General features: G+C 44.2%; 1 protein-coding gene across 3 annotated transcripts in view; it reads right to left on the minus strand.

Annotated features, from left to right (window-relative positions):
• The window catches only part of ECI2 (enoyl-CoA delta isomerase 2), a 192,431-nt gene that overhangs the window by 156,147 nt on the left and 8,433 nt on the right, over positions 1-27,851 (minus strand). For 2 of the 3 annotated variants that reach the window (XM_030208681.1, XM_030208688.1), the window contains exon 2: positions 18,742-18,904. In XM_030208681.1, coding sequence (XP_030064541.1) covers positions 18,742-18,904 — 163 coding nt within the window. Of the gene's footprint in view, positions 1-18,741; positions 18,905-22,844; positions 22,986-27,851 lie in introns of those variants that run through there. The other variant, XM_030208698.1, reaches the window with a different exon arrangement.

Raw genomic sequence — 27,851 nt, forward strand, 5'->3', positions numbered from 1 at the left:
ACTTCCATCGTGGCTGTCATCGATCCCAGCAGCTGGACAATGTCCCAAGTTCGCGGGCGGGGCATCCTCAGGAGCAGACGGACCTGATTCTGAAGCTTGCACCGCCTTGGCTCGGGTAGGAACACATAGCCCGAGACTGTGTCGAACCTGGCCCCCAAAAACTCTAGAGATTGTGAAGCGGACAGGTGACTTTTGGCCATATTGACGACCCAGCCTAGAGATTGCAGTACTGAGACCACTCTGGCTGTAGCTTGTAAGCTCTCTGTTGCAGAGTCTGCTCTGATGAGCCAGTTGTCTAGGTACGGGTGAACCCTGATACCTTCTCGCCTGAGAAAAGCAGCTACTACCACCATTACATTCGAAAAGGTTCGGGGAGCTGTGGCGAGGCCAAGAGGCAAGGCCCTGAACTGGAAATGTTTTCCCAACACCGCAAACCTCAGAAACTTCTGGTGCGGGGGCCAAATCGGTATGTGCAAGTAAGCTTCTTTCAGGTCTAGAGACGTGAGAAACTCTCCTGGCTGAACCGCCGCAATGACGGAGCGCAGGGATTCCATGTGGAAATGCCGCACTCTCAGGGACTTGTTCACTTCTTTTAAGTCCAGAATAGGGCGAAAGGACCCACCTTTTCGCGGCACCACAAAGTAGATGGAGTATCGGCTGCAGCCTTGCTCGGTGGGAGGCACCGGGGTCACTGCCCCTAACTGAATCAGACCTTGTAAAGTCTCCTCCACCGCCGCCCGTTTGACGGCAGAACCGCATCGGGACTCCACAAACACGTCTCTAACTGGGGCGTTGAATTCTATTCTGTATCCATCTCTGATCAGGTCCAGAACCCACTGATCTGAGGAAATCTTGGCCCACTCCTCGACAAAGAGGGAAAGCCGTCCTCCGATGACAGGCATCGAGGAGAGGGCCGGCGCACCATCATTGAGAGGGTCGCCCCTGAACTCCTGGTCTTGAGCCACCGGCTGCGGAACGCTTGTCCGAGCGAAAGGAGTTCCTCTGCTGACCACGGGCACGTGAAGTGAACCCAGCAGAACGCCCCGGGCGGTACCTTCTAGCTTCACGGAAGCGAGGTCTGTACGAGGAGTGGACCGCCTGGCCCTTAGAGGAAGGCCTCTGCCTATCTTCGGGCAAGTGCTGGGGTTTTGGATCACCCAGGCCTTTCACAATTTTCTCTAACTCCTCACCAAATAGGAGAAGTCCTTGAAAAGGCAACTTCACCAACCTTTGCTTAGAGGCCATGTCCGCTGCCCAGTGTCGTAGCCACAGACGACGGCGAGCCGCCACTGCTACTGCCATTTGTTTAGCCGAAGCTCTGACAAGGTCATAAAGGGCATCAGCCAGAAAGGACAAGGCCACCTCCATCCGCGGAGCCACATCCAAGAAGGGCTCTGCTCCATCTCCGGGCTGAGCCACTGCCTGTTGCAGCCAAGCTAGGCAGGCTCTCACAGCATAACAGCTGCATGCAGACGCCCGAACAGTGAGACCTGCAATTTCAAAGGACCGTTTCAACGCTGTTTCCAGCCTACGGTCTTGAACATCCTTCAGGGCAACACCTCCTTCAACAGGGAGGGTAGTTCTCTTTGTCACCGCAGTGACTAGGGCATCCACTGTAGGCATTTGAAAACGAGCCATATGTCCCTCACGCAGAGGGTATAACTGCCCCATAGCCCTGGAAACTCTCAAAGGTCCCTCGGGGTCAGCCCACTGAGCCGAAACAAGCTCTAGGATGGAGTCATGCAAAGGGAAGGCTCGAGCAGCTTTCTTGGTACTAGCCATCCTGGGATTACCCAAGGAGGCCATGCCACTGTCAGGATCTTCAATCGAGAGGGCCTGCAGGGTATCTGAAATAAGCGCTGGCAGCTCATCACGGTGGAAAATCCTCACCGCGGAGGGATCATCCAGATCCTGTGGTAAATCCGCACCTGACTCTGGTTCCCCAGACCAAGAACGTCTGTCAGAGTTCTCCGAATCCTCACACCCCGACCACGGGGGGGGGGGGGGGGGGGGGGGGGGGGGGGGGGGGGGGGAAGGTGCACCACAATCTGAAGGGGAATTAACCCTTCTGCGCTTATCTTTAGGCCAAGCATCCGGGAAAAAAGCCTCACTGGGCAGTCCCAGGCCAGAATCCATCGGGGGGGGGGGGGGGGGGGCAATCAGAGGAGCCTCAGGCGACCCTTGAGGGAGGGCTCTTTTCATCATGTATGCTTTATGCAGCAAAAGCACAAAATCCGGGGAGAAAATCTCACCCTGGGCACCCAAATCCTGTCCGGTGCTAGCCACTCCTGAAATAACCTCATCTCGAGGTGCCCCACCCGGCTCAGGTCTCTCTGTGTCCACGGAGACCGCGCCATGCGGTGTAAGCAAAATGGCGCCCGCTGCCAGCTCAGAGCGGGAAGAAACATCGCTCGCCATGCTCGGGCCGGCTCCTACGCCAATACAGCACGATTTACAGAGCCCTGCTGCTGATTTGCGCTTGCCACAAGTGGAACAGCGCTTTACATTGTCCGCAGCCATCGCCGAAAAACAGCGGTAAAATCCAAAATGGCGGTTCGCGCCAAAATCACCCCGATCGCGGGCCCACCCCGGAGGAGTTGGAAAACACTCTTACCTCAAAGGATCTAGTGTACAACTACGATCCTGCTGAAAATCAGGCCAAAAACCTCTGTTCCAGCGTCTCTGCGTTTAAAAACGCGACGCGACTTTTTTTTTTTTTTTTAAGCTGTGAGGAAAGCAGAGGTATTGAAGACTCCGGAGGCTTAAATGAGTGGGAAAGGCAGGGAAAGGGCGAACCTATATGCCTGCATCCACTGTTGGTGGGTAAGGACAGGGAAAGCAAGGCAATATGTCCACATCCACAGAGGTATGGGTAAGGCAGGGAAAGGGCTAACCTATGTGCCTTTAAAGTGAAGCTGCTATAGCCTCCAACACCCCGGTTAACAACTGGCAAGCCAGGAACCACCTCCCGGCAGATTTTTCTGGAGCTCGAACAAGCTGCAGCCACCCTGCTAAGGGAGATAGAGAATACTGAAGAGGCAGTGGAACTAGCTGGCCAAGAGGGCACCATGAAAGTTTGAGTGCTCTCTATCTCCCCTGCTGGTTGATGGACATAACCCATACGTAATGGCTTCATCTGCTTGATGACAAGGAAAATACTCAATTCAAAGGAAAATCAACTACTTATAGATATAATCAACAAAAAACAAAGAAAGGTCACAACAAACCTAAATCCCAAGAGATCAGACAACTAATTAAAATCAACACATCTTCATACCCTACTGATCCCTACCAAACTGTTCTAGTGGGCTATATAAACGGCAGATCAATAGTAAACAAAACAATAATCATAACAGACTGGATCACAACAGAAAAACTTGATCTTTTTATTAGCGAAACATGGATTCATGATCTCAAAGACCCCATCATCTTAGATTTATGCCCCCCAGGTTACAAAATTTCACACTGGACTAGAAATGAAAAACGCGGAGGAGGTATAGCTATAATCTACAGATCTCACTTCATTTTGACAACAACAGCTGAATCCATAATCCCTCAGCTAGAAATTGCCTCAGTTAGAATCAATCATCCAAACTTACTTGACCACTTAAACGTTGTCCTATTCTATAGATCACCAGGTAATTGGCAAGATTGCCAATTACATGTCACAGACTTCATATCGAACATATGTGTTTCCAGTACATAGTTGGTGATATCAACCTTCATTTAAAAAATTCCAACTCAACTTATGTTCGTGAACTCAAGGATTTCCTCCAACTTTGGGATCTCCATTGGCCAAATTTGCAAGCAACTCATACCAAAGGACATTCAATAGACATCATAACTTATAAATTTTCTACAGATCAAAATCTCGTATTAACAGACACTAAGTGGACTGACATACCATGGTCTGATCATTATAAATTGAACCTATCCCTGCGATGGCATAAAAAAGACCTACACCATACTCAAAAACGTGTAACCTGTAGTACAAGAGGTTGAATTGATCCAGTTATCTTTTGGCAACATATTTACATAAACGAATGGTCAGCACAACTAGACTCAAAAGACTTTCTCCAAGAATGGGACAGTAGATGCAAAAACATATTAGACACTATAGCACCATTACAAATCAAAACCTCTTGCAGACAAAACCCAGTACCTTGGTTTAACGAAGAGTTGAAAAAACTAAAAACCCAAGTCAGGAGGTCAAAGCGAGCCTGGAAGAAAAAGAAAGATGAACCCACATTCAATGCTTGAAAACAACTATTAAGAAAATACAAATATTCCACTAGACAAACCAGGAGATCATACTACAAAACCAAGATAGGACCTGACTTCAAAGACACACATAAATTCTTCCAACTTGTGAACAAATTATTAGATACTACTCCGGTCATCTCAAATACCTCAGACACCCCATCAGCTGATAATCTTACGACATACTTTAACGAGAAAATTGTAAAATTACGATCCAAGATACCAGCTACTTCCACCGACTACGTAAAATTTCTTGACTGTCTCGATCCAACTCTCGATGAGTATCCAGCAGATCGAACTTGGACTAACTTCAATACTCTCCTGTATGATAACACCTCCCAGACGATCAACAGGTTCGCCAAATCTCATTGCTATCTGGACATTTGTCCCAACAACCTTATAAAACACGCCACTCCGATTTACAACAGACCTCATGATGCATTAAAATTACTTATTACAACAAGGACTCTTCCCAGTAGATAAAGGAAACATTCTACTCACTCCAATCTCTAAGGATTCGAAGAAAAAAACAAATGATATAACCAACTATCACCCAATAGCATCTATCCCTCTGGCTACCAAATTGATGGAAAGTATAGTAACCAACAACTAACCGACTATTTAAACAAATTTTCTATTCTGCATGACTCTCAATCAGGTTTTCGGTCAAACCATAGTACCGAAACAGTACTAACTACTCTCCTAAATAAATTTAAGCAATTTCAAAAGGAAACAATATACTTCTACTGCAATTTGATATGCATTCGATATGGTAAACCATGAAATATTATTAAACATCTTAGAATACTTCGGAATTGGTGGAAATGTCCTTAACTGGTTCAGAGGCTTTTTAAACGCAAGAACTTACCAAGTAATATCTAATTCGATTACATCAACACTTTGGAAACCGGATTGCGGAGTTCCCCAAGGATCACCACTTTCGCTTACTCTCTTTAACCTTATGTTAACACCCCTGGCCAAATTGTTAGCCAACCAAGGCCTCAACACTCACATATACGCAGATGATGTCACAATTTACATCCCATTCAAAAATGATCTAAATGAAATCACTAATGATATCAACCAGTTTCCAAATCATGAATTCATGGGTGGATGCATTCCAACTAAAACTTAATGCTGAAAAAACGCAATCTGTCATCACAATTCAATACAAGTAAATTCAGCTCAATAACCACACCCAACCTCACCCTTTCCGTCTCGGACAGCCTGAAAATTCTTGGACTTACCATTGACCGAAATCTTACACTGGAAAGCCACTTGAAGAACACTACAAAGAAAATGTTCTATTCAATGTGGAAACTTAAGAGTTAACCCTTTCTTCCCAAGAGACATATTTCGTAGCCTGATACAGTCAATGGTGTTGTCATTTAGACTATTGCAATGCTCTGTACGCTGATTGTAAAGACCAAATCATCAAAAAACTAGTCCAGACAGCCCAAAATACTGCAGCCAGACTCATATTTGGCAAAACAAAATACGAAAATGCCAAACCCCTCAGAGAGAAACTACATTGGCTCCCAATCAAAGAACGCATCACGTTCAAGATCTGTACCCTGATTCACAAGATTATTCATGGAGATGCTCCGGTCTATATGTCAAATCTCATAGATCAACCACCCAGGAACTCTAAAAAAATCATCTCGTACACTCTTGAATCTCCACTTCCCCAGCTGCAAAGGACTAAAATATAAACTTCTCCTACATAGGTACACAGCTATGGAATGCGCTACCAACTGCTTTGAAAAAAATGCATGACCAATTCAACTTTCGTAAATCCTTGAAAGCCCACCTCTTTAATAGAATATACCATAACGATCCATCATTTGAACATTAGTACATTGCCGTGTTTACCTGTTGTTACGATAGTGATATCTTTATACATGGTGCTTTTATATAGTATGCTTCCCATATTCTTTTTTTTTTTAATTTTTTTATTTATGAATTTTAAGTTACATTCATGCAATAACATAAACATAAAGGAATTCAGAAAAATCAAAAGTAATTCTATCTTAAGAAAAACTTTGTTAATTTTTGTCCACAATTAGATCCAAGCTCTAAGTAAATTAAATTCAAATACATTTGAAAAAAAGGAAAAAGAAAAAAAGAAACGGAAGGGTTTCCTCAAAAAATGCAGCCGATACATAGTACTTCATAACAGAAAGTCTTATTCTACTCCTTAGATAGAATAAATTCTAATAGTTTACTAGGTTCAAAAAACATATAATTAGAGGAATTTAACGAAACGACACATCTACAGGGATACATGAGAAGAAAGGTTCCACCTATGTTTAAGAGTCTTAATTTCAATTGTAAAAATTCCTTCCTTCTCTTTTGTGTATCCCTAGAAAGGTCTGGGAACATTTGAATTCTTGCTCCTAGAAAATTATCTTTAATATGGCTGAAAAACAATTTAAGTATATTATTTCGGTCCAGTTCAAGTGCAAACGTCACTATCATAGTGGTCCTTTCTGTAACAGCCTCCAGTGACGTCTCAAGAAATTCAGTTAAGTTTAAATTTGGTAAAGCTGGATTTTCTTCATTTCTTATGCCAGAAATATACTGAATCCTAGTAATAGGCGGAATATTCTCCAGGGGAATATGCAAAACATCTTTAAGGTATCTTTTAAACATTTCTAAGGCTGATATCAATGGGGATTTGGGAAAATTCAAAAGTCTTAAATTGTTTCTCCTTATCTGGTTTTCAAGGTATTCAATCTTCCGAGTTTGAATATTTTTGTCTTTAGAGACAGAGGAAGAGAAATTTTTAAAGGTTTGCATATCATTTTCAAGTACCTCTATTTTAGTTGTATGAGTCTCGAGCTGGGCAGAAAAAGAATCCTGAATTTGCTTGATTTCAGCCATTTCTCCACGAGTGGCATTAGATATCTGCTGAAGAGTAGTATTCAGACCCTGTATTGCGTCCCATAAAATATCAAGGGTCACTACAGCCGGTCTTTGTCCACCGAGAGCTCCAGAGAGATTCTCCTGTGCCTGAGAGGAAAGGGAATGCACATCCTGTCCTCGCGCTGTTCCCATAGGTGAAGAAGTCGCTACGGGGCCTCCTCTTGCAGCAGCAGGGAGTCCTCCACTCTCGGGTGTACCAAGCTGTTGCTCCACCGAAGCAAACTCTTCTCTGGGTCTCGGGGGGGCTGTAATCGAAGGAGGACTTAATGTAACTCCCTCGGTACTAAGTTCCCGTTGTTCTTCCTGGTTTACCGTAGCGCTCTTTGAGGCCCCCGGCGTTCGGGTCGCCATCTCATCTAGAGTTGCCTGTCTCATGGTGGAGGACACGGAATGGCTCGTGGAGGTGAGCACGTTAACTTTTGCTTTCCTTTTCCCCATAGCCAACTCACGGGGCTCATAGGGGAAACACCACAATCCAGGAATCTTGCTAGCGTTCAGGAGACACTTGAACGCACGTCCGTTTCAAACGCCATCTTGGATCCTCCCGCTTCCCATATTCTTATGAAATTATAACTATATATGCCATTCTGTCGTGGTGACCCCACGACGGAGCAATGTAAGCCACATTGAGCCTGCAAATGTGTGGGAAAATGTGGGATACAAATGCAATAAATAAATAAATAACTCTCATTTTATGGGAGTCACGTGATGCGCTGTGAGTGAAGGGTGCGTTGTAGCTTCGCTCCGAGGTCCCTGCTCTGCATATCGTTAATTGTGACTGAATACCAGCCATATCGGCGGGGTTTTACCTGTGATACGCTGTGGGAACAGTGTATGGAACAATATCTCATCTCGATGCCGGCAGGGAGCTCCAAAAAGACTGTGAAAGTGGAGAAGGAAAAGGTGGCGCCGACAGGCGGCGAATCTAAGATGGCGGGTGGAGCAACAAGCGCGGATGAAGAATTCTCCGCTAAACAAATGAACCAGATTACAGCCGCGATGGGAGCGGCTTTGGAGCCAAAATTTACTGAACTGAATGGGCGGTTTGAGAAGCTAGACGCCTTACTGTTAGACTCTAATAAGCGGCTAACAGAGACAGAGTGGAGAGTTTCAGATATGGAAGACACATGGAACCGGCACCAGAGCTCAACCAACTAAAAGAGACAGTGCGAGTACAACAAGACAAGATTGAAGATCTAGAGAATCGGGCACGCAGGAGTAATTTGCGAATTGTAGGCTTGCCGGAAATGTTACCGGAAAAGAATTTAAGTTTCTTGCTTGAGCAGTGTTTCAATACGGAATTTGCCTTGTCTGATAGTTACAGCCCCCTGTGCATTGAACGGGCTCACAGGCTGGGCCGGCTGAAACCGGAGAACCAAAAGCCACATGTTGTCATCATCAAAATCCATAATTACTCCCACAAAGAGGAAATACTGCTTGGGTACCGCGCAAAGAGAGACACGCTGAAGTACGATGGCGCACAGATTCGGATTTTCCAGGACTACTCCACGGGGGTGCAAGAGAGGAGACGCCGTTTTCACCCGCTCTGCACTTCCTTAGTAGAAAAGAAAATACGATTCACGCTACTGTATCCTGCCACGCTGAAGGTGCTGCATGAGGGAATGTGGTCTTCATTTGATTCGGTACAAGGGGCAACGGAGTTCCTGAATCGCACTGGGAAGGTGGCTTTCACAGCAGATAAGTGATAAACAGATATCGTTCTGGAGGATTTGTTGCTTTGTGCAGATGGTGGGAATGAGCACTGACTGAATTACGACTAACTGTTGAGTGTTTGGATACCGGCTGGAGACCAGAGTGATGGACGGTGGAGTGGGGGCCTCAGCATTTAGTGACTACCTCTGAGATGAACAAAGTTCCACTCAAGTCAAGGGTAGCAGCATGGGGAAGTTGGGGGGAGGAAGGGAGGAGGGGCGGGAGGGAGGGTGGAGGGGGGGACATGGGGATGAAAATTATGGTATCTTGATGATTTGGATGTGGGGGGTGGTTTTGTGGGGTTGGGGGGAGGGGGGAGAATCATGTGTGTATTGTGCTTTTCAGGGGGATATTGTACAGGTCAATTTCTGTGGCAGTTCTGACATGCAAATGTTTTATGCATGGGATCCGGGGGGAGGCTGGGCCCCTGGATTCGCAGAAGTGGGTAACTGTGGTTCGCGACACATTCTGGGATGGGATGTCCAATTGTAGATTAGTAACTTGGAATGTGGGGGGAATCACATCTCCGATCAAAAGAACAAAAATCTTGGCTCACTTGAGGCGCCTTAAGGCAGATATAGCATGTCTTCAGGAGACAAGATTATCAGAGGAAGAGCATGCAAAGTTGTGCAGATCTTGGGTGGGCCAAGTTCACTCGGTATCATCGGGAGGGAGACAGAGTGGTGTGGCTATTCTGCTTCATAAGAAGTTAGTGGTCACATCTGAGGTACTTTTACAGGACCCCATGGGTAGATATATACTGATAAAGATGTGGCTGCAGCGTAGGGAAGTGTATTTACTAGCAGTATACGCCCCCACACTTCTTCCCAGAGCTGCTAAGGTCTCTGGTACCCTATCAGGGTAAAAACCTTATTCTCACAGGTGATATGAATCTCTTATTAGATCCTGAGCTTGACTGCACAGGCTCCCGCAGCGACGGGAGTTTGGGTAGAGCGGAACAGGGGATGTTGGAAGAGTTTGTGGTCTCGTTGGATTTGGTGGATGCATGGAGGGTATTACATCCTGGGGAACAAGACTTTTCTCATAGGTCTCGGGCCCATGGATCCTGGTCAAGACTGGATTATATATTTATATCATCAGCGCTCTTCCCCTGTGTACTAGAATCCCGCATAGAGGAGGTGGTCGTTGCGGACCATGCGCCTGTCTGGATGGAATTGGAGCCGCCGGGGAGCTTTAAACCTGTTCCGACCTGGCAATTCCCAGGATACCTGGTTAAGGATAAAGATTTTCAGGAATTTCTGAGGGGTCGATGGGAGGAGTATGTGTCCCACAATGAGCAGCACCAAACTAAACCTCAATTGTTTTGGTGTGCTGCGAAGGCTGTACTGAGAGGCGAGATAATATCATACATGGCGGCTCGCCGTAAGAAGGTGACCGCGAGCCTTGTAAATTTACAACGACAATTAAGAAAGGCTAAGCTTTTAAGTCTTCACTCCCCGACCCAAGCTAACAGGGACGCATATGTAGCATTGCAAGTGTCTATTAATACTCTGCTGCATGAGCACACACAGCGTAGGTGGTTGTTTCAAAAGTTCCGCTTTCATAGATTTGGGAACCGCACAGGCAGGTTACTAGCTCGTTTGGTTAAGAGTAAGCGGGGCCCACGGACTATCACGGCTTTGAAAGATAGTACAGGAGTGGTGGTAAATCGACCGGAACGTTTACTGCTGATATTACAAGACCACTTCCAGGCAGTTTACAGAGGGGGAGATCGGGCAGATAGAGATACAATGAATGGCCTCTTAGATCGGGCGGGTATGCCCCAATTGTCAGCTCAGGCGGTGATGGAGTTGGACATGCCGCTTCAGATGAGAGAGTTACAGAAAGCAATTAAGGGATTGCGGCCACTAACAGCGCCAGGAGAAGATGGCTTCTCGGGAGAGTTCTTTAAACTGATGCAGGCTCACATGGGGGGAGCATTGCTTGACTATTTGCAGGCAATCATACAGGAGAGCACGGTCCCGGGTAGGGAAAATACGGCTCTCATCTCGCTCATATTAAAACCGGGCAGGCCACCAGAAGATCCGGCATCGTATAGGCCGATCTCTTTGATCAACGTGGACATCAAACTCCTTGCAAAGGTGATGGCCAACAGACTGGCTACTCGGATTGCAGAGTTGGTGGGTGTGGCACAAGTGGGCTTTATTCCTCGCAGACAATCAGTATTGCACGTTCGCAGAATCCTCCTGGCTATGGCACACAGCAAATATACACAGTCACCGTTGCTAGTGGCAAGCCTAGATGCTGCTAAGGCTTTTGACCAGGTAGACTGGGGATATTTGTTTCATGTCCTAGAGTGGGTGGGGCTCCCCGAGGGGTTCTTGAGGGCAATTAAGGCGCTTTATTCAGGCATGATGGCGCAGATTGTAGCGAATGGGAGTAGGTCGGCACCATTTGAAGTGCAACGTGGCACACGGCAGGGCTGCCCATTGTCCCCGCTCTTATTTGACCTTTCTTTAGAGCCCTTGCTGCGGATACTTAACAAGACGCGTAAGATACAGGGCATTAATGTAGGGGGGGAGGAGCTTCGTGCACTGGCGTACGCGGATGACATCATGCTTTTGCTCGCGGACCCCCAGGCCTCTTTAGAACATGTCTTAAAGGTAGTGGAACAATATGGAGCGGTGTCCGGGTTCTCCCTCAATCTTCAAAAATCAAGTGCGATGGCGCCGGATGATGACACTTTCCAAGAATGGAGAGGTCAATTCCCACTTCGTCGGGAAGATGTAGCACTAAAATATTTGGGGATTTTTATACCCAGAGACTTAACATTATTATACGAGCAAAACATCAAGGTACTCTTGGAGACGATGCAAAAACAGTTGCTGCTGTGGCAGGCTCTACCATTGTCGCTATGGGGAAGGATAGCATTGTTTAATATGATGGTGGTACCGAAATGGGTGTATGTTTTCCAGCAGCTCCCTCTCTTTCTAACGAAAAGGGACGAGAGAAAGTTGGGGAAAATGTTGCAAACATATTTATGGAAAGGGAAACGCCCAAGACTAAAACTCTCTATGATCTCTACCCCTAGAGAATATGGGGGTATGGGAATGCTAGACCTCCGTTCGTTAACAGTAGCGTGTTCCATGCGACACATAAATGATTGGTTCCGAGGCTCCTCGGACTTCTCCTTGACAGCTATAGACTTCTATTTTCCCGGAGACCCAGTTCAGTCACCTGTTACACACTGGGGGTAGATTACCTAAGGCGGCTTTGAAACGCCATCCATTGTTGGGATCTTTGCGAGCGACCTGGAGGTGGCTTTGCCGTCGCCATCAGCTTTCAGCTAAAGTAACACCATACCTCTCAATCTGTAATAATCCGGATTTCCCACCGGGCCAGGGAGTTAGTGTGTTTCAACAATGGGAAAAGAAGGGTATTACATATTTAGTGGACGTTGTAGACGATGAGGGTCAGGTTCGGCCTTTTGCCACCCTGCAGCAACAATATGGGATCCCAGCGAGGCATTTTTTTGCTTTTCTCCAATTAAGACATTATGTTAAGACTTTACCTTGGATGGACCTGACGGAGGACGTGTCTGACATTCTCTCCGAGGCTTATACGTTGGGTGCTCAGCTGTGTGTGCCATTAAGATTTCATCAGCAGCAGCTAAAGGACATGACTGTGGAGTTGCATTATGCGTCTTTGGCAGCAGACTGGTCCAAAGATTTAAACTGTGAGGTGACAGAGGAGGTGTGCAGAGCATACTTAAAGCAATTATATGCGCGGCGTTTGTCAGTAATACAGCGCAAAAAACTATATAGATTCTTGTTAAGACTGCACATCTCTCCACTTTGGGCATTTAAAGCAAAAATTTCCAGCTCGGGGGTCTGCCCAAAATGTGGGGCGGTTATGGCCTCCCTAGGGCATATGTTCTGGCTTTGCCCGCAGGTACAGAGTTTCTGGGGGGCAGTGCTCCAGACTATAGACTTGTGGTGGGGGTGTACTCTTACCTGTGACCCCTTGCTGCTATTTAATAGCTTTAAATTTACGACACAACCTCCGGCGGGTTTTAAGAGATTCATGCAATTAGCAATTTTTTGCGGAGTCCATGCCATCTTGACAGCTTGGATGATGCCCCAGGGTCCGCACATCTGGAGGTGGAGATCACAGTTAATTCACCAAATGAGAATAGATAGGTGTGGGGTGCAAAACATGGATAGAGTCCCGGGCACCCGGTTTAGAGAAATGTGGGAGCCAGTATGGACCACCTTGCCACCTAAAGGGAGAAGTTACATCTTCAACATTTAAACATCACACATGAAGGAAGGGCGGGTAGGAGGGGGGGTTGGGCGGTATGGGATAGAGGGGGAGAGTTTCAGTGCTGTACTCGTTTAGAGAAGGGGGGAGGGGAGGGAACGACTGGAATAACAGAGCAGTCGGCTCTATGCTTTCATTAGCACATTTGGATAGGGGAGTTTGCCCCTGATATTGGTTAGATGGATTTGGTTAGATGGATTGTTAGGGTTCGGCCCCCTCTTGTTCCGTGGTCGGGGAAGTGGGCTGGAGGCTATAAGAACCAAAGCCTCTGGTCTTATGTGCGAAACACTAGAGCACTGGTCCCTCGACTCATAAGGTGTAAATGGTTCCTTAAGTTTCCACTTGTGTTAGTTTGTCATGTTGTCTGCTGAAGTCCTTGTGGGACTGGGGAGAACAGTGACATTATTAGGGGGGTTACACAGGGGATAGTGGAGGACATGGAGGCCAGGATACTGTTTAAATTATCGGCTGGATTAGCTATACTATGTTAGTTGTTCTGCTCCTATATCCTAGTAGGTTGAGTTGAATGGGTGATACAGGGAAGGGGGGGGGGGGGGGGGGGGGAGAAATGGAAAAATGCTAATTTTAGTGTAATTATTGAGTGTTTTAGTATCGCGGATGCACATATGTTTTGTGTTCCGTGTTGAGACTTGTACCTACAATTTATGTTGTTGTTTACCAATAAAAAGATTTAAACATAACTCTCATTTTATATTTTAGGCTTCTAGCATCTGTATATAGACATTTCCCCCCAGACTCTAGAGATCTGCGCCAAACTAAACAAGCTAATAAGCACTGATAACAGCGCAATAATTAGAATTTACGCATACAACTCGCTAAACGTATTCTGTACCAAAGTGCGCTGAACTTCTAACGTGTGCAAGCAAATAGGGGCATGATTATGAGCGAGGAAATGGGCATTTTGTGGGCATTATGAAATTTATGCACGTAGTTATAGTATATGGCCTAGTGCACATAAATCTTCATGCTGGGATTTACGCCATATTTTCACTGGTATAAATGGATGCACATAGTTTAGATGCTGAGATATCAACTAAGCCTATTGTATATACCGTGCCTAAATCTAGGCGCCACTTATAGAATACGCTTAGTTGGCACTGATTTCTATGCCAATTTTTAAGGCGCTATATATAGAATCTCCCCATTTGTGTGTGTGTTTTTTTAATCTACAAGCTGCTTAACAGATGGCAAGGATAATTTGCAGTCTTTATTCTGCACTTCCCTTAGAAACCTGGCTTACTTTTGTCTTTTATGCAATGTCTCTACTAGGATGCCTTAACTTCCCTGTTTTGATAGCATCCTTCAAAGATACATCACTCCAAACCATGTGCTGCCGAGTGTCTGTGGGCTGTCCCCCAGGTTCTAGCTTAAAAGCTGTTCCATCTCCTTTTTAAATGTTAATGCCAGCAACCTGACTCCATTCAGGTTAAGGTAAAGCCCATCTTTTTTGGAATAGGCTTCCCCTTCCTTGCCCAGTTCCAAAGGAATCTAAATCATTCTTCCCTACACCGCTCTCTCATCCATGAATTGAGACTCTGGAGCTCTGGGTCGTACAGGTGGAAATGCTGCCCTAGATGTTCTAGGCTTCATCTTTCTACCTACAAGCCTAAAATTGGCTTCCAGAATCTCCCTATCCCATTTCCCTATATTGTTGGTACCCAAGTACCAAGTACAGAGTTGGTACCCAAGTACCGAGATGCACGGGGACAGAAATCCAACCCGTCCCTGCCCGTCCCCACTGGAATCCAACCCATCCCCATAGGGAATCTAACTCATCCCCGCCAGAATTTAACCTGTCTTCACCCAGTCCCGCAAGAATTTAATGGTACATAAAAAAACAATTCCTGTCGGCTCTCTCAGTCTCTGTCTGGGTTTGAGCCGCAGCACTGCAGGCAAGGAAGGAACGGAAGTTGGAACACACTGGTGCGCACATGTAAGACTTCTCTGATTCACTGGCACTGTGTGCTAAGAGATCACCACATGCACACGCCAGTAGGTCAGGTGACATCTGATGCTCATGCCTATGTCAGAGCTGAGGTCTGTGCATTAGCCCGGAAGCAGAGAGGATTAAGAGTAACATAGTAAATGACAGCAGATAAAAACTGGATTGGTCCATTCAGTCCGCCCAATAGTAACAATCATTATCAATTCATGATTAAATCAACAATGAATGTGATATTATATACTTGATTATGGTCTTTCTGTGGCGTTTCTGGGGCATAGACCATAGAAGTATGCCTGGCCCTATCCTTATGTTCCAACTGCTGGAGTTGACCTTGAAGCCTACTTCAGCCTACTCATTTGCGGGAAACAGACCGTAAAAGTCTGTCCAGCTCTGTCCTCATGTTCCAGCCACTAAAGTTGCTTTCTAAACCCTTTCCAGCCCATCCTAAACCAGATTGCCATATATGAGACACAGACCGTACAGGTCTCCCAGTATCAGCCCTAGCTCATCACAGCCAGAGTCGCCATCTAATTGTCACTTGACACATCCACAAACAAGCAGCCATTTAAGTTTAGTTTTTTTTATAACTTCCATTTTCTAATTACAAATTCTCTGTGTTCATCCCATGCCTTTTTTGAATTTCATCACCATTTGTATCTCTACCACCTCCTTAATGGAGACTTTCTGCATCTCTACTGTTAAAGCAAGGAGGAGGAGGAGGAGACAGCACTCAAAGAACATGGTACTCGGTACGTGAGAGGCTTGCGCAAGTGCAGCATGCATTTCCACGAGAACCCCACAGGAACGGCTTCCGTCCCCACGGGAACCCCACAGGAACAGCTTCCGTCCCCACGGGAACCCCACAGGAACGGCTTCCGTCCCCACGGGACCCCCACAGGAACGGCTTCCGTCCCCACGGGAACCCCACAGGAACGGCTTCCATCCCCATGGGATTCCCGCGAACCCCGTTCCTGTGCAGGTCTCTAGTACCAAGACAGTGGCTCCTTCCCAGCACTGTCTAAAATCTTATCAAGGTGATGCACGAGTTGTCTTATTTAGTGAGGACTCTCGATCTGCGAGGGTGCATTCTATGCCGTAGAACTGGAAGCGGACTTTCACAAGAGGAGAGAAATCAGCCAATAGGTCAGTCAGGGTGCATTATAGGAAATTTGAAATTTCCCCTGGGATGTGAAACTCCTGAGAAGTTTAGTTAGGCCAGAAAACCAGGGGTGGGGGTGGGGGGGGGGGGGGGTAAAAACAAAGAGAGATGGAGGGATGGTTGCAAAGGATCAGCATTTTTTTTTCTGTCTGGATACAATTGCAGCATTTTTTGCACTCCCATAGACTGCGGTTTTTTTTCAACCTCTTATAGGACTGGAGATCTTATGGGGAATGAAAGGCATTACAGAGCTCATAGCAAAAATACATTGGTATTTATTACAGGGAGATGTTCTAGAGTATCATGTTTATCAGAAAAGGTGGGAAAGGGATTTAAGATTAGGGAGTTGGCACATGACTATGTCCCTCAGCTGTATGAGTGTATATATGACCTGAGTGTAATCTCTACCATCTCCCTGTCCTCCCTGTTCCTCACCATGTTCCTCAATGTAATGCCATTTGAGAATGCTGTTGTGGTTGTGGACTGTTTCTTCTATGAAGGAATAAAAGTGATCTTTTAGTTAGCTTTGGCTGTGCTAGACGCCAACGTAGACAAACTCCTGAACTGTAAAGATGAAAGTGGTTACTTCTAAACCTGTTTTACACATGGATTTTTATGTGAATCTGATGTTTTGTTTGATTCATTTTGTATTAATTATTTTATGTATGAATTTTTTTGTAAGCCACTTACTTTTAGGCAGGGTATAAGTTTTAAAAATAAATAAATAGGAGAGCATTTGACCAATGAGCCGTAGGCAGAAATCTGGGAGTTGGTTAAGAATACAACTATCTGCATTGCCCATTTGGATACAAAATTATATTTTAAGCTTATATCACACACCTGTCTACCTAAGTAAAACACCTTGGCATGAGTCCAATGGTTGTTGGAAGGGGTTGACCCACTCGAGGGACTTTCAAGCACCTATGGTGAGAGCAACCCAAGGTGTGTCATTTCCAGGCAGTGATCAGGGGGATTACTTGGGAAATTATGGGGCATATAATCAGAGAGGATTATAAATTATGTTGGGCTGTGACACCTGTAATACAGAAGACAGTCTCTCATGAGGAGCCTTGGTTAATGTCTTTCTCTTGGCAGCAATATTTTCTATTGCTGCGAAGTGGAAATACTTTCAGCTGCCCAAAGTGCATGGCTTGCTGAAGAAGATATGGAAAATTTATAAGATGGGAGAGGCTAATGGCCTTAAGGTGTCTTTTACTAAACTGCAGTAGAGGTTTTAGCTTGCAGTAGAAATCTGCTGGCGGTAAATGCAGAGACGCCCATTATATTCCTACGGGCATCTCGGCGTTTACCGCCAACTGATTTCTACCATGAGCTAAAAACACTACCGTGCCTTAATAAAAGACACCCTTATTGAATACTACTATTACTACTTAACATTTCTAGAGCACTACTAGGGTTACGCAGCGCTGTACAATTTAACAAAGAAGGACAGTCCCTGCTCAGAGGAGCTTACAATCTAAAGGACAAAATGTCAAGTTGGTGTAGTCTAGATTTCTTGAGTAGAGGTATGGTGGTTAGGTGCTGAAAGCAACATTGAAGAGGTGGGCTTTGAGCAAGGATTTGAAGATGGGCAGGGAGGGGGCCTGGCGAATGGGCTCATTATTTATGTGTTTTTTTCCTTTGTACAAATCCCTTGTTTCTTTTTCAAATAGAGACTAATACCTAGAATACATACTTAATGGACAACAATATATATGCATTTGGATTTAACTATTATGCCTTTTTTCTCTTTTTGTTGTTGTAGTGGGACATTGTTTAATAGTCAGAATATTGTATTATTTATAGAATCCCTTAACTGCATTTTTATTTTCAGAGGAGGTCTTTACTTATATGTTAAAAACTAGATTTTCATTGCTTATTACATTGGCGGGGTAAGGGGTTCAAGGGAATGGGTTGTGGGTTACTGGACTTATCTCAAAGGGGTTTGTTGGAAGGGTGGGAAGGGCTGCTGTTCTGGGTGGACAGTGTTTTCCAAGTCCAGTTCTGGAGTACCCTTTGCCAGTCAGGTTTTTAGGATATCATGAATACACTGCCTTCACTATATGTAAATCTCTTTCATATTCATTGTAGATATCCTGAAAACCTGACTGGCAAGGAGTATTCCAAGACCGCACTTTGGGAAACACTGATCTAAATTAAGAATCCTCAGTTCTCTTTCTCTATTGGCTCCAGTCTCAAAGTAAGCCTGTCATACAGGGTTGCTTGTCAATACTGAAGGTAGAAGTAAAAAAAATATTGAAGAGAAAGTCAGGAGTGTCCAAGAGAGAACAAACCAGATACAAGTGCATGTTTCTGCCCCTGTCTCTTCTGGTTCAATAAGGGCCTTGAAAGAATGGTGTGAGAGAGAGGCATAGAAGGAAACTGGCCTTTTTGACTCAGAGGAGCACCATCTGACCATTCTCCTTTTTTAACGTACCTGCTTAAATAAGCCATAGAGCTTCAGCTTTACATCATTCCCAGGGTCTTCTTTTAAGCTTTTCAGCTGCTCTTTTGCCCTCTCAAAAGCTTCCTGACTGGCTTGCATGGCACTGTAGGATGAATGCAGCTGAAGAACAGGGAAATGCAGGATTTGTAGTTCTCTACAGAGGTAACAAAATAAAAAGATATGGTTTATCTTGTATATCAAATAGCAGACTAGAAATAGTCTACATTGTAAAATAAAAATAAAAATATAAAATATATATATATAAGAAAGTGTATAAAAGGACTGAAACTTTGAAGACAAACCCAAAAGGCGTATTTGGACTGGAATCACTAATTTGGTAAAAACTAAGGGGTCCTTTTACCAAGCTGCAGTAAAATGGGGCCTATGCTGGTATCAATGTGTGTTTTTGACGCGTGCTGAGGCCCCCTTTTACTGTAGCAGGTATAAGGCTTTTTTTTTTTTTAAAGAAATGGCAAGTGAAGCATTTTACGTGTGGCCATTTCAGGAGGGGGAGCACTTACCGCCACCCATGGAGGTGGCAGTAAGGGCTCCCGCACTAATCCGGTGGTAACGATTACAGCCAGGTAAACACTGGCACTACAAAAAAAAATGGCGCACGCTGGGGGTGGGAACTATCGCCGGTACTTCCGGTTTAGCAAGCCGTAAACCCGCATTGGGCTTACCACCACTTAGTAATAGACACCCTAAAAAATAATAATGTAAGAAACTCATTAGACATAGCTCTAGATAACATTGCTTTACCCAATACAATATATCTGAAGCAGATATATTCTGTTCATCCAGAACAGAAGTGTTTTTATATCTTTAGGGGTCCTTTTACTAAGCTGTGGCAAAAGGGGGCCTGCGTGTTTATGACGTGCGCGGAGGCCCCCTTTTACCGCAGTGGGTAAAAGACTGGGGATTTTTTAAAGAAATGGCCGTGCAGCAAGTGAAGCACTGTGGCCATTTTGGGGGCCCTTAGTTTGCATAGGTAATAAGTACTTTAAGTACTTTAATTTTCCATTGAGTTCTCATTAATGTCATATCTAAATATTTTGAATTATGTCCTCTCCAATGTATTGTGTTGTTTTTATTTGAAAGTATGTTTTACTCGAAACAATTTTTATTGAACATGATACAAAAGTAAGTAATCAGTACACAGACAGTTCAAATATTTCAGAAAAACATCTCCCCCCTCCCCCTCAGTTATAACAGAACATTCCTAAACAGGATAAGTTGTATTATGCGGAGCCTGGGCTCTGATAGCCCTCCATGATCCAGAAAAAACCCCCAAAACCTCTCTATACCCTCCTCTAAAACCGACCCCTCCTACTATCCTCTCTTTTTTATTGAAAGTACATTTTACATTGTGATATAATTGTTTAATTTGAATATGTGTGCTTTTGTAGAAACCTTTGGTTTTTGAGTTTTCCTTATATTTATCTTTTGCCCCCCGAGATTCTCCTAAGGATATACCTTAAGGAGATCCTTGGGCTATCTATAGCTGATACAACTCAAATTGTGAATTGTTATTATTTACCTGGTAGGAGAAGTCTCTGACTCTCAACAGGGGGCTGATCAATTGATTACAACAGAGGTGGACCTTACTGCTTTTTTGGAAAATTCCCAAGTCACAATTAAATCTAGATCCACCCTGTTGGTATCTTTTGGCCAATACAAGCACAAATCATTGGTCTTAAAAACTTTTTCCCCCCAAAAAAAGACTTGATATATTGTGAGGCCAAGGTTAATGTTTTTCCAGACGTGGCTAGAAGCCACTCAACTCAGGCAGAAAGTCTTTTTGACTTTAAAGCCTAGGATGTTGGAAATAGGCACTTTTTTTTGTTTAATTTTGTTTATTAAATTTTATAACAATCATAATATACATCTTATGAGTGATAATACACAAATTTGGAAAATAAACTAAAGAAATGTACCGTATTTTTCGGACTATAAGACGCACCGGACCATAAGACGCACCTAGGTTTTAGAGGAGGGAAATAGGAAAAAATTTTTTTTGCTTTTTCCCTCCTCTAAAACCTAGGTGCTCCGGTGCGTCTTGTCCGAATCCCTCCCTCCAAGTTCGGGATCGCCCTCAGGGTTACCTTCTCCCCCCTCCGCTGTCACCACCTCTCCCCTTACTCACGCGATCTTCCCTGGTGGTCTAGTGACGTCGGGGCAGGAAAGAGCCCCCTCTTTCCTGCCCAGCGCGCTGCTCTCCATCCTCCTATATGCATTGCTGCCTGACGGTCTCGGCGAGATTCAAAATGGCCGCCGAGAATTGAAGTCTCGGCGGCCATTTTGAATCTCGCCGAGACCGTCAGGCTGCATACAGGAGGATGGAGAGCAGTGCCCCGACGTCACTAGACCACCAGGGAAGATCGCGTGAGTAAGGGGAGAAGTGGTGACAGGGGAAGGGCGATCCTGAACTCGGAGGGAGGGAGGGAGGGCGGGCGGCCTGCCTGCCAGCCAGCCAGCCAAATCTCTACCTTCGGACTATAAGATGCACCCCCCATTTTCCTCCCAAATTTGGGGGGGGGGGGGGAAAAGTGCATCTTATAGTCCGAAAAATACGGTAAATCATTTGTCTAAGATTTTTCGTTAAATATCGACCACAAGAATTTTTTTTTTAGGTAATTGATCCAAGAATAGAAATAACAAAAAAAAATTATATATATATACTTATACATCTTATAATTAACTAAAATTAATGATACAGCTTACCCAGGTGGCTTACTCTAAGCTGTCTTGCAGTGTATCATCTGTGACTAGACTGTTACATTAACCTCTTCCTTACTTAATAAGAATTCTTCTAATTGTTTGGGATCAAAGAATTGAAATTGCTTAGAATGAAATAATAATACAACAAATATAAGGAAAATTAAGTACAAAACTTGCACCTATTGCCAGAGTCCTCGGACGCAAAGCTAAAAAAAAACTTTGCGTCTTTTCTGCGTTTCTCTAGTTAAATCAGGGTAAATTCTTATTTTAGATCCCAAAAATGTGGAGTCCAGATGTCTCAAGGAAAGTTTTAACACTGCATCTCTGTCCATCTCCAGGGCAAAAGAGACCAACATAGTTGTTCTCTGAGTTATGACCTCGAAAGAGGATTCTAAGAAAGATGTGAGGTTCATTACTTCACCTCCCTGACGTTGTAAGATACCTGAATTTGTTTTAATATTACCTTGTAAGTAAAACGCTCGGGTTAAAGGTGGGAACGAATCCTCTGACATGCCTAAAATTTCAGTTACTTTTTTTTTTTACATACTCCTATAAATGTCTTCTTAAATTCAAAGGAACTGAATATATATTCTTGGACTCACTACAAACTGAACAGTTAAAGGGACATAAAGTTTAATACTGTGGGTTAATGTTGTTATATATAGTATTGCGCTGTATATGATAGTTAGTGTATACTGACTTGATTGCCTTAATTTTGTTTGCTTTTGTGATTCTCTTCTCTAAATGTGGGCTAGTTGATTTTCTTTGGGAAGATGGTTCTAGGTCAGTTCCCAACTGGACAATTCCACCCAAACCAGGGAGGACAAATCCCACCCAAAACAAAAAAAAAATGTAAAACTCACTGCTACACAAAACAAAATCCACACCATACCATGGCAGACAATTCCCACCCAAAAACAAAAAATTGCCCAAACAACTGTCAAACAAACACATGGAAATAAAAAGATAAATAATCACAGACACTACACTCCACATTTTTCTATGCCTGCTATGTCATAACTTTTGCTTTTCTCTCCATCTTTGTCATATTCTGTGAATTTTGACAGTCTAACCTTGTGCTGTTTGGCATCCAGTCAGCTGGGACAGGTTTGGCCTTTCCACATTGTTTTTTTAAAAGTCTTCACTATGTTTAATTTACATCAAGAAAGTGGAACAAAGCATGGCTGACACACACACAAAAAAAGAAAATAGGTCATGAATACACCTTCTCATGTTGTAGTCGTTCTGTTGAGTTTAGGATATTAATGTAATTTGCTTAAATGGCTTTGAAAAATCTAACAATTAGAGGCTCTTCAAGTTGAATGCTGCCAGCATTTAGATCATAATAAAATAGATGAAGAGTGGTTACTAACCTTGCAGAGCCACACGCCACAACACTGGGACTTTAATGCGCCACATACCACAACACCAGGACTTCAATGCGCCACGCCGGTCTTTCAAATAGTAGGCATCATCACTTCCAAACCAATTAGGTCAGCCTCAGTTTCCCCTTCCCCAGGTAGCCGTCATCACCATACTCTTAAAACAAAGCAAGCAAACCTATGAACTGCTGCATCCACATTGTTGCTCTTTACTGTTGGTAGCATTTGTATTTAATCTCACTTATATTTGTTATAAATTGTAAAGGGCCACTAAAACAGATATCACGTTATGAGAATCAGATGCTCAACTTTCAGCCTTGTTACAGATGGACCAACAATAAAGAACGACAACGTGGATGCAGCAGCTCATAGGTTTACTTGCTTTGTTTTGAGCGTGTGGCAATGATGGCTGCATGGAGGGAGTGGAAACAGAGATTAGTCAAACTGGCTTCCTTGCTTACAGTGGACTAGAAAGGCTCATTTCCACTCCTGTCTACTAAACCTCCTTGATCACGTTGCACCGAAAGAGCGTCAGAGCAGCACCACACGCCAGAATATAGGGACTTCAAAGAGCCAAAGTGTCAGAGCGTCCACAAGGTCACCGTTGGGTGGAAACTGTTCCGGGTGTGTGGGGGGGGGGGGGGGGGGGGGGGGGGAATCCTGGTTGGGAATTGTCCAGGAGGGAATCGTCCTAGTTGGGAACTGTCCGGTTGGATACTCACTGCATACCGGTAAGATTTATCCTTGTATGTAATTTTCTTCTTTTCTTTTATCTTTGTAATTCCAAATCAAATGTTTTTATGATGGATATGTAATAAATACAAATAAATAATGGAAAAAAATGAATATATGTGCTTTGATTTTACTAGCAAAAACGTTCGTACATATTTAGCCGTTTTGTGCCCCTAATGCAGCCCCTTTTAGGGTGAAACATGGCTATGTCAGCAATTGGTCTGCAGTATGTTTATGCATTGTAGTCTATGCAATAAATTGTTTATACTGCATTCTTTTTGGTTTGTGATCTACTCTGTTCCCTTGGCTTTAGTTTTTGTGGATCCTGGATGCCTTCTTGTGGGATCCATGTGCCCATGCATTTGGTGTGCTTTCCCATGTTAGCACACATTTTTGTCATTGAATTTATTTACATACTATTTACATACTGCATTAGGGAGCAACATTTTTGCATTATGTTTGCATTAGGAAGCGGTGTGCTATGCATTAGTGCACAGCTCTAAGCAAGCTTACTCCATCAGCTCCAAAGGAGAGAGAAAAAGTGACTACAGAAAGATAAGAGACCGTACCCTCACTGAACAATGCCTAGGACAGTGGAGCAAAACTCCCAGGTTCTTCTCCTTGTAACAAAAAGAAGTACATGTATATTTTAAAAGTACAGCCACACCATGTCCAGCCATGCCCACTTGAAATATGAATAGCTGCATATGTACGTGTGAATAGAGGCTTTCCTAAAACCGCTATTCACATGTGCGTGCCCATTTACACAAGTAAACTGGCTTTTTACACACATTTCACATTTGACACAACCCTTCAAATATAACTCCATTATATCTTATTTTTGCTAACTATAGCAAAAATTCAACTTTGCTATCCACCATTTGAAATCCTCAGTCAAATCATTGGAATTTTATAGTATTTCTAATTATAATACTGAAATCTCACAGTTTAAGGGGTGTATCTATTAAACCATATTAATATTAGCAGGTAGCATGTATTACCTATCAATTTTAATGCACAAATTAAACTGCAGATTAATGAAGTACCAAAACAAGTTAATGAGATATAAATCATAGCCACATTAAAACAGACAAATTAAACGAATGCTCCTATTTTAATGTAGAAAAAATTTGGTCTTACCGGATAATTTTCTTTCCTTGAGTCCAACCAGACCAGTCCAACAAATGGAGACAGATTTACAAACTGTGAGCTCTGCCCTGTAAGGGGCACCATGTAGCATCAGCTCACCAGTACTTTTGTAACAGAAGCCAGCATATAATTCCAGACACGAGGTGCCTTCCTTGCTAGAAGAGCTTAAATTTGAGCCTGAAGCATCAACTTTCTCTGCCTGGAAAGAAAAGCCTTGCTCACCGGAGTTACTGAACAGGGTACCAAGATAATCTATTCAACTTCCTTTCTCAAAACTGATTACCTAACCAAGAGATTGCAGAAGCTCTATCACAAGAGCTGTAGCTGACAGCTCTCATCTTCTGACTGCTCTGAGCCAGTCATCCAAATTCAGGTGAACCTGAACTTTGGAGAAAGTCAATGGTGCCATGGCCAAGCCAAGAGGAAGCACCCTGAAATTACAATGATGGCCCAGGAAAAAGATCTTTAGAAATCTTTAATGAGGCTCCCAAATTGGAATGTGGACATCAGCTTCCTTGAAGTCCAGAGCTGTGAGGAACCCTCCCAAGCACACAGCCAAAATAATGGAATGCAACGGTTTCACCCTGAAATGAACAACTCGGAAGTCCTGGTCCTGGTTTACCCCCTTTTAGATCCAAAATGAGCCAAAAGGAGCCTTATTTTTTGGGGACCCTTCCCCAATTCACCCTTGGAGAACAGTCACCACCGCAGCCTTTTTGGCTGGCGCACAAGGAGATGCCATAAATGCATCAAGAAGGTGGTGGGATAACTCAAAACATAAAACCTCTTATCACCTCTAGCACCAACTGGTCAGACATAATTCAGGTCCACACCTCAAAAACTGCAGGTAGTTGACTCCCTATCCACTGTGTTGAAGGATGGACCTCAAACATCTCATTGTGCAGGTCTGGAAGCTCCCACAGTCTTCTGACTTTGGAAATCTCTTTTGTGGTTGAAGCAAAAAGGAGGACTATGTACTCTGGAAGCAAGATTGCAGAGAAGTAGATCCTTTGCCCTGGCAGCAACACCTAGCCTCTCTGAATCTAGATTTTCCTCCTGAAGAACAAGTCGTCCTTGGCTTGTCCTCTGGCAACCTATGCAGCTTAGTTTCACTCAGGTCCTTCACTATTTACTCCAATCCACTCCAAAAAGCAGTTTCCTAAAGTGAAGTCTGTAAAATCTAGTTTTTGAAGCCATATTCAGACCAATTTTGTAGAGGGAGAAGCATCACAGCTGACAATAGCCAGGTCTTTAGCTGTGGCTAAGTCCTAATAAGATGAGCTCAAGATGAGTCCTGAATGTAATTCTCCTTGAGCAACTACTGAAAAAAAGTTGCGAGTTAAATCCAAATAAATATATAGAGGAAATATGTAGAAAGCATCCACCACATAAGACAGAAGAAGCTTGTTTGGAGGCAGGCCTTTCATGCTTTGATCGTTATCATATAAGCTCTCCTCTACTTGTTGGGTCCAACACAGGCATGTTCTTGCCATACAGATGCTACAAATAGCCGTCTGAACAACAATATCTCAAAACTTTGCTTCAGCAAAGACTTGAGCTTGCAATCTTGCATGTGTATGAGAGCTGTACTGTGCTCTACTAGAATGGTTGTCTCCTTAGTCACTGCATTTAAGTTACGGTTGCGGGTCTACACTCACCTCTCCTTACAGTGACCAGGTCATGTGGCTGCTGTGGACTGCCTTTTCTCTGTTTCCCAGTCGTGTTCCAGAGATCAGTCCAGTTCTATTCCGATGTTCCAGCATTCCAGCCTTGCTTTGGTGTTCCTGTAGCCAAGCCTCGCACTGGTGTTCCTGCTGCCAAGCCTCATTCTTACTTGTGATATCAGTAAATGCCTTTATAAAGCACCTTGGGACCTTCCTGCTTTGCCTTTGCAACAGAGGTCTTCAGATGAATTCTTGTCTGTGTGTATTTGTTGCACTTCCTGCCTACTCCTTTGTCTCCGGTCTGTATTCTTGCTTCTGCTACAGCCCTGCTTATCTTTGGCTCCAGTTCCTTCTCTGTTTGCATTCTGCCCTGCCTGCCTGCCTCCTGCTTCAGTTCCAGGCCTGCTTGTTCCAGCCCTGCCTTCCTTCAGCTTCCGTTCCAGTCCTGCCTGCAGCTTCAATCCTGCTTGTTCCAGCCCTTCCTGCCTTCTGCTTCAGTTTCAGTCCAGCTTGTTCCAGCCCCTCCTGCCTTCTGCTTCAGTTCCAGTCCTGCTCCTTCCAGCCCTGCCTGCCTTCTGCTTCAGTTCCAGTCCTGCTTCTTCCAGCCCTGCCTGCCTTCTGCTTCAGTTCTGGTTCTGCATCTACCAGCCCTGTCTGTTTTCTGCCTCGATCCTGCTGCTGTCGGTCATTGGCAGTGGCCCAAGGGCTCACTACTCCTGACTCTGTGACAATTTACCAGTGTGTCCACCTTTGGAAACCTCAGCTTCTCCTTCTCCTCCAGGACCAAGAGGTAAAGCTTTTCCACAGCCTGAGACCAACCTCTGGAAATTCTTATGCTGCTGAAATAACTTGAATAATGTGCAAACTGGGAGCGCTTGTATCCTCCAATTCCTGCGTTTGGGGTTCAAAGATACTCAGCATTTCCAATGCCTGATAACTGCTCCCTCGGGAAGAGGTAGACAACAGTAGGATTATCTCCTTCCCTGACAGGAAGCTCATCCTCTTCTAAAGGATCTGTCCCATAAGAACATAAAAGTAGCCATACTGGGTCAGACCAAGGGTCCATCTTGCCCAGTATCCAGTTTTCCAAACAGTGGCCAAGCCAGGTCACAAGTACCTGGCAGAAACCCAAATCATGGCCAACACTCCATACTACAAATCCCAATGCAAGCAGTTGCTTCCCATGTCTATCTGAATAGCAGACTATGGACTTTTCCGCCAGAAATTTGTCCAAACATTTTTTAAACCCAGATACGCTAACCGCTGTTACCACATTCTCCGGCAATGAGTTCCAGAGATTAACTATTCGTTGAGTGAAAAAATATTTCCTCCTATTTGTTTTAAAAGTATTTCCAAGTAATTTCCTCGAGTGTCCCCTAGTCTTTGTACTTTTGGAACAAGTAAAAAAAAATCACTTTACTTCTACTCATTCTACACCACTCAGGATTTGGTA

Source organism: Microcaecilia unicolor, chromosome 1, assembly GCF_901765095.1.
Source record: "Microcaecilia unicolor chromosome 1, aMicUni1.1, whole genome shotgun sequence".
Taxonomy (NCBI): Eukaryota; Metazoa; Chordata; class Amphibia; order Gymnophiona; family Siphonopidae; genus Microcaecilia; species Microcaecilia unicolor.